The sequence below is a fragment of the Alosa sapidissima genome, chromosome 2, assembly GCF_018492685.1.
Source record: "Alosa sapidissima isolate fAloSap1 chromosome 2, fAloSap1.pri, whole genome shotgun sequence".
NCBI lineage: Eukaryota > Metazoa > Chordata > Actinopteri > Clupeiformes > Clupeidae > Alosa > Alosa sapidissima.
The window spans coordinates 43,123,073-43,134,121 of record NC_055958.1 but is presented as its reverse complement, the minus strand read 5'-3'; the positions used below and the strand labels follow the sequence as shown (position 1 = coordinate 43,134,121).

Here is an 11,049-nt window from a genome sequence, read left to right as displayed (position 1 = left end):
GCTGCTCTCTATTTTTTCCTGTGACAGAGACGACATTGGTTAGCTTTACTTAGCAGTTAGCAAACTGCTTTTCACTCTTAGAGAACGTTTACAATGTCAAAACATCATGTTAAATAGAGATGATAGGCCTACTCTTAGTTATCTCCTTTGCAGCAGAACTAACTTGAACATTATGCTACTAGCCTACTGTGCGGCCCGCCGGCCAATTTTCAAAACCCAATGTGGCCCTTGAGGCAAAATGTTTGCCCACCCCTGCATTAGGCAAACTAAAGCTAGCCCACATGTCCACCCCTACATTAGGCAAACTAAAGCTAGCCCACATGTCCACCCCTGCATTAGGCAAACTAAAGCTAGCCTACATGCCCACCCCTGCATTAGGCAAACTAAAGCTAGCCCACATGTCCACCCCTGCATTAGGCAAACTAAAGCTAGCCTACATTAGGCAAACTAAAGCTAGCCAACATGTCCACCCCTGCATTAGGCAAACTAAATCTAGCCTACATGTCCACCCCTGCACATGTCCACCCCTGCATTAGGCAAACTAAAGCTAGCCTACATTAGGCAAACTAAAGCTAGCCCACATGTCCACCCCTGCATTAGGCAAACTAAAGCTAGCCTACATTAGGCAAACTAAAGCTAGCCCACATGTCCACCCCTGCATTAGGCAAACTAAAGCTAGCCTACATGTCCACCCCTGCATTAGGCAAACTAAAGCTAGCCTACATGCCCACCCCTGCATTAGGCAAACTAAAGCTAGCCCACATGTCCACCCCTGCATTAGGCAAACTAAAGCTAGCCCACATGTCCACCCCTGCATTAGGCAAACTAAAGCTAGCCTTCAGTCAGGAGAGGGAGAGACAATTCAGGGAGGCAGCAAAGGGCAGCACATCACTGCAGGGTTGGCTGTGAAAAAGCCAACCAGCAGGTGAGACAGAAACTTTCTGTGATAAAGATGACATGACACTGTGTAGGCGAATTGATTAATTAATCAGGCTCATATTTTAGCCTACTAATGGCAATGTTTCATAATTACATTACATTTAAGATGAGGAGCAGTCACAAGCCTCCAGAACATGTGAGGAAAGTGTGGACCAGGAGGAGGCACAGAGGACAGTAAGGCCTAAGTGATGAAACCAAATATGAGATGAGAGGACCATGCTAGAAAGTACAGGGTTAAAGAGCTGCATGCTAAATAATTGTAATCTAAAAAAACATAGGCTATCATTTCAAAGATCTTGCCTGAGCAGAACATAAATACCACTAGTGGGCATTAAAATAATATGATAATGGCAATAACAATAATATGTAATTGGTCAGATGATGAGCCCACATTTGGAGAAACCTATCAGTGACTTGATAGGATATTGATAGGGATATTGATGTTGGTGATTTTCATGACTCAAGTCATGTTTTTCTGTGTTATTAGTTAAGGTGATTGAGTGCTGTATTTCAGTGTTTTACTGAAGTGTATATATTTTAATAAAGACCCTGTTATTCTCAGTCCTTCATATAGCCTGTGAGTTTTTTTTTGTTGTTTGTTTGTTTTTGGGTGGGGGGGTGCCCTTTTTTCAGGTCAGAGCAACTGCCCCTTAAAATTCCTGTGCACGTCCCTGCAAACACAGAGACACACACACACATACACAATGGTGCAGAGAGCTTTGTGAACCCCAGGAGGATCATTATACTCCACTTTGAGTGATGGCTTGGGTGTGTGTGTGTGTGTGTGTCTTATGTATGAAATAGTGTGTAGTGTGCAGGAACAAGTGTGTTGCAGAATTGCAACAAAGGTGCAAAGCAGCGCTTTTAAGGATACACTGTGTTGTGTTTAATGTATGGTTACACTGTGTTGTGTTTACACTGTGTTGTGTTTAATGTATGGCTACACTGTGCTGTGTTTAATGTATGGCTACACTGTGCTGTGTTTAATGTATGGCTACACTGTGCTGTGTTTAAGGTATGGCTACACTGTGCTGTGTTTAATGTATGGATACACTGTGTTTAATGTATGGCTACACTGTGTTGTGTTTAATGTATGGCTACACTGTGTTTAATGTATGGCTACACTGTGTTGTGTTTAATGTATGGTTAGACTGTGTTGTGTTTAATGTATGGTTACACTGTGTTGTGTTTAATGTATGGTTACACTGTTTAATGTATGGCTACACTGTGTTGTGTTTAATGTATGGCTACACTGTGTTTAATGTATGGGTACACTGTGTTGTGTTTAATGTATGGCTACACTGTGTTGTGTTTAATGTATGGCTACACTGTGTTAAATGTATGGTTACACTGTGTTTAATGTATGGCTACACTGTGTTGTGTTTAAGGTATGGCTACACTGTGTTGTGTTTAATGTTTGGCTACACTGTGTTTAATGTATGGCTACACTGTGTTGTGTTTAATGTATGGCTACACTGTGTTGTGTTTAATGTATGGCTACACTGTGTTTAATGTATGGTTACACTGTGTTGTGTTTAATGTATGGTTACACTGTGTTGTGTTTAATGTATGGCTACACTGTGCTTAAGGTATGGCTACACTGTGTTGTGTTTAAGGTATGGCTACACTGTGTTGTGTTTAATGTATGGCTACACTGTGTTTAATGTATGGCTACACTGTGTTTAAGGTATAGCTACACTGTGTTTAAGGTATGGCTACACTGGCTACACTGTGTTTAAGGTATGGCTACACTGTGTTTAATGTATGGCTACACTGGCTACACTGTGTTTAAGGTATGGCTACACTGTGTTTAAGGTATGGCTACACTGTGTTTAAGGTATGGCTACACTGTGTTTAATGTATGGCTACACTGTGTTTAAGGTATGGCTACACTGTGTTTAAGGTATGGCTACACTGTGTTTAAGGTATAGTAACAAAAGCTTTCAAGTTAAGCATGTGTCTGTAGTGTTCAAGCAACGGGGCAAACACTGCCAAAGCACACCACTCTACCCCCCCTCTTTCTTCATCCCTCTCTCTCTCCCCCCTCTCCATCCCTCCATCTCTCTCTCTCCCCACCCTCTCCATCCATCCCTCTCTCTCTCCCTACCTCCCTCTCCATCCCTCCATCTCTCTCTCTCCCCACCCTCTCCATCCATCCCTCTCTCTCTCCCCACCTCCCTCTCCATCCCTCCATCTCTCTCTCCCCACCTCCCTCTCCATCCCTCCTTCTTCTCCCCCCCTCCGTTCTTCTCTCCCTCCCTCCATCCCATAATTGCGTCGTTGCGTGGTCAAAAAACGATATCGCTCCCAGCTGTCGCTAGTGCTTCTTCTCTGATGCGCTCACCTGCCAGGCCTCACTTCCTGTCTCCTCACCTGCCAGGCCTCACTTCCTGTCTCCTCACCTGCCAGGCCTCACTTCCTGTCTACCTGTATAGAGTTCCTGGTGGTGTCAGGCCTCACTTCCTGTCTATAGAGTTCCTGGTGGTGTCATAAGGCAAAGTAAAAGTGCCAGCAGGGGGAGGGAAATGTCAATCAAATAAACTCGATTACAGTTTTTCTCGATTGCTTTGACCTTCTTTGCAAAGCAACTGGGATCTGCTTGGTCTTCATGGACACCTTCTTTGCACAGCGGAAGTCATCTCTTGCAAATGTATTCACAAATTTTCTTTGGGTTCACACATTTCTCAAATCTTCTTGCAGAACAGTTACAGTATTCTCTCTGTGTTTTTTAATGCGAAACACACTGTGACTACTGTGTGTGTGTGTGTGTCTGTGTGTGTGTGTGTATGTGTGTGCGTGTGTGTTTAATTTTTTCCAACTTTCAGACATGTTCTAAGAGGATATTATAACAGACACACACACACATACACACAGAAAAGACAGATCTAATGCTTTTACTCTACAGGGTGACATAACATTGGCACAAACAAACACCCCATGTTGTCCTTGCAGAAGTGTGATAAAGTTGACCATTTTGGCTCCTCAATCGACTTTTCTTTACATTTTTTAAAGTCCATAGGGGATCGTAAAAGAGAAAATTGGATCTAACACTTCAATCATGCTTACAATGTGGCATACTACTGCACAGTGTTTACTAAAAAGAAAGCTTTTGGACAACTCCCTCCTTGACTGGCAAGATGGCGGCGAGCAGAAAACCAAGTGAGTTGTCCAGTTCTTTTAGAGAACTCTGTGCACACGAACAATGTTCTCAATGCTCGATTTCATGTGTAGAGAACTCTGTGCACACGAACAATGTTCTCAATGCTCGATTTCATGTGTAGAGAACTCTGTGCACACGAACAATGTTCTCAATGCTCGATTTCATGTGTAGAGAACTCTGTTCACACGAACAATGTTCTCAATGCTCGAGTTCATGCGTAGAGAACTCTGTGTACACAAACAATGTTCTCAATGCTCGAGTTCATGCGTAGAGAACTCGAGTTCATGCGTAGAGAACTCTGTGTACACGAACAATGTTCTCAATGCTCGAGTTCATGTGTAGAGAACTCGAGTTCATGCGTAGAGAACTCTGTTCACACCAACAATGTTCTCAATGCTCGAGTTCATGTGTAGAGAACTCTGTGCACACGAACAATGTTCTCAATGCTCGAGTTCATGTGTAGAGAACTCTGTTCACACAAACAATGTTCTCAATGCTCAAGTTCATGCGTAGAGAACTCGAGTTCATGCGTAGAGAACTCTGTGTACACGAACAATGTTCTCAATGCTCGAGTTCATGTGTAGAGAACTCTGTTCACACCAACAATGTTCTCAATGCTCGAGTTCATGTGTAGAGAACTCTGTGCACACGAACAATGTTCTCAATGCTCGAGTTCATGCGTAGAGAACTACAATGTTCTCAATGCTCGAGTTCATGCGTAGAGAACTCTTGTGTACACAAACAATGTTCTCAATGCTCGAGTTCATGCGTAGAGAACTCTGTTCACACAAACAATGTTCTCAATGCTCGAGTTCATGCGTAGAGAACTCGAGTTCATGCGTAGAGAACTCTGTGTACACGAACAATGTTCTCAATGCTCGAGTTCATGTGTAGAGAACTCTGTTCACACCAACAATGTTCTCAATGCTCGAGTTCATATGTAGAGAACTCTGTGCACACGAACAATGTTCTCAATGCTCGAGTTCATGTGTAGAGACACTGGTGATACTTCGATCAAAGTTTCATGTTGTGTCGAGCCTTCTTAGTGTTTTAAAAATAGCGATTTTGACGTGATCATGTATCAAAATAGTAGCGCCCCTAACGATTCCCATTCAAAAGCCATTTGACCCGAAAACGACAACACGGACAAGCTTGTGGCGCTTCGGACGTAATTATGCTTTTAGTGTGTTAGTGTGTTAGGTTAAGTAGCTGTCTAGTGTGTGTTAGTGTGTTAGGTTAAGTAGCTGTCTAGTGTGTGTAGCGTGCATAGTGTGTTAGGTTAAGTAGCTGTCTAGTGTGTGTGTTAGTGTGTAGCATGCATAGTGTGTTAGGTTAAGTAGCTGTCTAGTGTTTGTGTTAGTGTGTGTAGCGTGCACAGTGTGTTAGGTTAAGTAGCTGTCTAGTGTGTGTTAGTGTGTTAGGTTAAGTAGCTGTCTAGTGTGTGTAGCGTGCATAGTGTGTTAGGTTAAGTAGCTGTCTAGTGTGTGTGTTAGTGTGTTAGGTTAAGTAGCTGTCTAGTGTGTATTAGTGTGTAGCGTGCATAGTGTGTTAGGTTAAGTAGCTGTCTAGTGTGTGTGTTAGTGTGTTAGGTTAAGTAGCTGTCTAGTGTGTGTTAGTGTGTTAGGTTAAGTAGCTGTCTAGTGTGTGTGTTAGTGTGTTAGGTTAAGTAGCTGTCTAGTGTGTGTAGCGTGCATAGTGTGTTAGGTTAAGTAGCTGTCTAGTGTGTGTTAGTGTGTTAGGTTAAGTAGCTGTCTCGGGTGCAGATAGATCAGATACTCTTCAGGAAGTGATTACATACAGGTCAGATAGTCTGATAGTGGACTGAGGGTTCAGCTGACAACCAATCAACAATACCTGCTACCAGGAACAAATGTTAATGTTGTTTTTTCATCGTGATGATGGGTCACTTAGAACTCCCTGTGTCCTTAAAAGGGATTATAAGGACCTGTCAGCAAGTGTGTTTGTGTGTCTGTGTGTCTCAGAGAGAGAGAGGGGGGGGGGACAAAATGAGTAACAATGTCTGTGGTGGAGAATGTAATGGAGGTATATTGATGAGACTGAAGTGCATTTATCAATTGAAGTGTGTGTGTGTGTGTGTGTGTGTGTGAGTGTGAGTGAGAGAGAGAATTAAGGCTTAGTATGATTCTGTGTGTATCAGGCTCAACTGTTCCTGGTGTTGACTGCTGCTGAGCTAACGTGTGTGTGTGTAAATAAAAAACTATGTATTACAGAATGTGTGTGGGTGTTTGAGTTCATCAGTGTGTGTGAGCGCGTGTGTTCACGCGGATTTGTCGGTCGGTGGCATGCCTCCCTCTGCCTGGCTCATCTAGCCCCGCGCGGCAGGAATCCTGACCGAGTGGTACGGACATCGCCGCCAGAGCCCGCGAACACGCAGCTCGCGCCTTTAAACACGGTCTTATGACCGACAGCTAACTCAATCAGCTGTCTGCCCTCACACACACACACACACACTCAACTGCTCAGTCTCTCGCGCACCGTCTCCGACTCACACCGCAGGCGGACAGCAGCACCGAGAGGAAACCGCGCAGCGGCACCGCGCTCTGGCAGGATCTTTTGGTGGACCAGGAACGTCACAGGAGAGCTTGCGCTGTATACCGGAGTGTCGGATCTGCTGCAGCCTGCTCGCGAGCCGCACAGGTGAGAGTCCAGAGGTGGTCAGACTCCAGTCGTGTCTGACCTCCGCGTGAAGAGTGTTCGCGCGCTGTACTGGTACTGAACGTCATTTAAAGACACGTAGCCGAACTCATCTCTTTTAGCCACAGCAGGACAGGAGAGAGACAGATAGAGAGAGAGATATGGTTGACAGCCAGCAGATGTCTGTTATATTTTCTCTCTCTCTCTCACTCTCTCTCTCTCTGTCTCTCTGTGTGCGTGTGTGTGTGTGCTGGGGATGTTATGTGTGTGAGAGTGAGTAACTGTTGGCACCTGTTGGTGAAAGTGCGTGCTGGTACTAGTTAAGCTCAGAGTGTGTGTGTGTGAGTGAGTGAGCGAGTGTGTGTGTGTGCGCGTGCGTGCGTGCGTGTGTGTGAGTGAGTGAGTGTGTGTGAGTGTGTGTGTGTTGATGGCATTGGCATAGGAAGCATTTCAAATGTGCACGGGCCAGAGGGTCGTCCCTCAGAACATGGTGAAGTGAGTAGAACATGTTGAGCTGAGTAGAACATGGTGAAGTGAGTAGAACATGTTGAGCTGAGTAGAACATGGTGAAGTGAGTAGTGTGTGTGTGTGTGTTGATGTCATTTCCTGTGTGCTGGTGCCGTTTATCTGGACATGGACACGGTCTCACACATCCTGTGTGCTGGTGCTGGACATGGACACGGTCTCACACTTCCTGACCTGTTCAAGCGAACCCGAGCTGACCTCAACTTCTTATTTTATTACTATATTATTATTCATATTCTGGACACTATTATATTATTCATGTTCCGGACACTGTTATATTATTCATATTCCGGACAGGAATAATCTACATAGTACCTCACTTAACTGCAGAAATGCAATGACATGATACTGAACTGCAGAGTACACCCTAAATATACCATATATGTACCTATGTGTGTGTGTGTGTGTGTGTTGACCCATGGCTGAGACATCAGTGCCTGTGTGTGTGTGTGTGTGTGCGTGTGTTCTCCCATGGCTGAAAGAATTGGTGTCAGTGTGTGTGTGTGCTGTCCCATGGTTTAGAAGTCAGTGCCTCTGTTTGTGTGTGTGTGTGTGTGTGTGTGTTCACATGCCATGGTGAATGTTATGTGTGTGTGTGTGTGTGTGTGTGTGTGTGTGTGTGTCCACATGCCATGGTGAATGTAATGTGTGTGTGTGTCCACATGCCATGGTGAATGTAATGTGTGTGTGTGTTCACATGCCATGGTGAATGTTAATATGCTTTGTGTGCCTCTCTTCTAATGATGTGTGTGTGTGTGTGTGTGTGTGTGTGTGTGTGTGTGTGTGTGTGTGTGTGTGAGTGCGTGCGTGTGTGTGTGTGTGTGAGTGCGTGCGTGCGTGTGTGTGTGTGTGTGAGCGTGTGTGTGTGTGTGTGTGTGAGCGTGTGTGTGGTGCGTGCGTGTGTGCGCGTGTGTGTGTGTGTGTGTGTGTGTGTGTGTGTGAGCGTGTGTGTGTGGTGTGTGAGTGCGCGTGCGTACTTGTGTGTGTAGGTGGTGATTTTAGCTTCCCTACAGTATATTACTTCAATCGTCTGACTATGCGGCGCCTGCTGATGACATCACTCCTGCTCTGTTTGCGACTGCTGGAGAGTAGCCATGGAGACAGTAACCTGGGAGACAGGGAGTTCGCGCTGACGCTGTATGCGTCGCTACGGGAGACGGAGAACTCGTCAAATCTGCTTGTGTCCCCGGCAAGTGTCAGTCTGGGACTCCGCCTACTCATGATGGGAGCCCGCGGCAACACACTCACGCAACTGCAAAGCCTCCTGGGATACCAAAACACCAGTCAGTATCAGAACACACACACACACACACACACACACACACACAAAGATAACAAAACAATAGTCAGAAACACAACATACACATGCATACACTCCACACACACACACACAATTTTAGAACACACGCCACCTGTTGTGACATCACTTCCTGTGCCCTCAGATCCTCAGCTGCCTGACTTCCTGTCTCAGCCCCAGGGGGATATGGGAAACTCCAGCCAGGGGGTGGAGCTTCAGCTGTCCAGTACGCTATTGGTCCAGAGTGGGCTGCAGCTCCGCCCAGAGTTTACCCAGCATGCACTAGGGTGGGGGAATGGCACTCTGCTCCGCCTCAACTTCAGCAGGACCAATCAGAGCCAAGGAGATCACTATGGCAGCGGTGAGTTGAGTTCATTACTGAACATATGTCTATACGTGTGTGTGTGTTCATGTGTATGTGTGTGTGTGTGTGTTATATGCCTATATGTGTGTGTGTGTGTGTGTGTGTGTGTGTGTTATATGTCTATATGCGTTTGTGTGTGTGTGTGTGTGTGTATGTGTGTGTTAGGGCTTTGACTCTTTAAAAATTAAAGATATTTGAACGAATTTTAGGGATCTCTTAATATTCGAACCTGTAGCCTATGGAGATAATTTCTGTAAATGTATTTGGTTGTAAACGTTGTTTTCAATTCAGATTCCGAGGTTTTTTTCACGCCTGGTGAAGTGAAATCGTGAGCTCATTAGCAAGGCTATTATTGGCCATCTGGGCTCCTGTAGGTGAAGTTAGCATCCTGGCTGGTTCGCGCTTAGTGCTCCCACATAGACACTTTTATTTTAAACTTAACCTTCCTCTGATTTTAATCACCTCAGTTATCAATCAAAGCAAACAGGGAAAAGAAATGGCAACACAATCATGACAAACACTCAAATAAATAAATGTGCAGATAAGTCTGAAAAGCAGCACTGGTTGAAGCCTGGACATATTGTAAACAAAGTAGCCTAACGTTAGCTTAATGTTCTAGTTTATCATAGAGGGGCCCACTGGTTAGCACTCTGGACTTGTAACCGCAGGGCAGCCGTGGCCCACTGGTTAGCACTCTGGACTTGTAACCGCAGGGCAGCCGTGGCCCACTGGTTAGCACTCTGGACTTGTAACCGCAGGGCAGCCGTGGCCCACTGGTCAGCACTCTGGACTTGTAACCGGAGGGTTGCCGGTTCGAGCCCCGACCAGTGGGCCGCGGTTGAAGTGCCCTTGAGCAAGGCACCTAACCCCTCACTGCTCCCCGAGCGCCACTGTTGTTGCAGGCAGCTCACTGCGCCGGGATTAGTGTGTGCTTCACCTCACTGTGTGTTCACTGTGTGCTGTTTGTGTTTCACTAATTCACCGATTGGGATAAATGCAGAGACCAAATTTCCCTCACAGGATCAAAAAAGTATATATACTTATACTTAGTCTACTGGTTAGACTGTTCAGTTTCCCCACGTGTGTTTAAGTTTCAAATTAATACTTTTTCTCCTTGGGACAGGCCAGTGTTGAGTCTTGGAAAATACTTTTTCCATTTGCATCGGGATTGAGATGATTAAAACTTAGCAGTCAATTTGAATGCAACAGTTTTGAACAAATTCGTGCAGCGTGCTAATGATGCTAACTGGATTTAATAGCAATTTAGCCAGTCATCTTGCACGATTAATGTTTGGATTACATGTGCATGCTGAGGAAGGATGCGCCTGTTGAGAGGGAGAGAAAGAGAGAGAGAGAGTGCACGGGGCAAGGCGAGTCTGTGTTGAGGTAGGCCTACTTCTATCGCCTACTCTGGTAGAGTTTGACATACTACAATGCAATATATATAGCCTATTTATTTATGGACAACGTAAGGCAGGAGGTGTGTGTTGCTTTTAATTATGAATGTTCTATTGTTCTATCGAACGTATTTTTATTGATATCGATTACATGTCTATTGCGATACATATCGCTATCGTTTTATCGCCCAGCCCTGTGCTCAATAATAACAATTTTAACACACGCATAAATACTCAGCCTTTAGTGCACGTAGTCTATTGACATTGACTGATACACTGCCCTCTGGTGGACAGAACATATAGAACTTAAGTTTGATACCAATATCGGTCTTACTGAAGACATTTAATGGTTAAAATATTATTAACACATATTTGAATATATTCGAATTTTAATATTAATAAACAAACGAACTTCGAATATGATTTTTGGGCAAAAGTCAAAGCCCTAGTGTGTGTGTGTGTGTGTATGTGTGTGTGTGTGTGTTATATGCCTATATTTGTGTGTGTGTGTGTGTGTGTGTGTGTGTGTGTGTGTATTCATGTGTGTGTGTGTGTATTCATGTTTGTGTGTGTGTGTGTGTGTGTGTGTGTGTGTGTATTCATGTGTGTCTGTGTGTGTGTGTGTGTGTATTCATGTGTGTGTGTGTGTGTGTGTGTGTGTGTGTGTGTGTGTGTATGTATTCATGTGTGTGTGTGTGTGTGTGTGTGTGTG

General features: G+C 44.8%; 1 protein-coding gene across 4 annotated transcripts in view; it reads left to right on the top strand.

Moving 5' to 3' along the window:
- Nucleotides 1-3,845: 3,845 nt before the first annotated feature.
- The window catches only part of serpine3 (serpin peptidase inhibitor, clade E (nexin, plasminogen activator inhibitor type 1), member 3), an 11,500-nt gene continuing 4,296 nt past the window's right edge, over nucleotides 3,846-11,049 (top strand). Inside the window, exons 1-4 of one of the 4 annotated variants that reach the window (XM_042084365.1) lie at nucleotides 5,575-5,600; nucleotides 5,804-6,757; nucleotides 8,269-8,562; nucleotides 8,722-8,937. In XM_042084365.1, the coding sequence (XP_041940299.1) occupies nucleotides 8,316-8,562; nucleotides 8,722-8,937 (463 nt within the window). In that variant the 5' untranslated portion in view covers nucleotides 5,575-5,600; nucleotides 5,804-6,757; nucleotides 8,269-8,315. The other 3 variants (XM_042084363.1, XM_042084362.1, XM_042084364.1) reach the window with 3 other exon arrangements.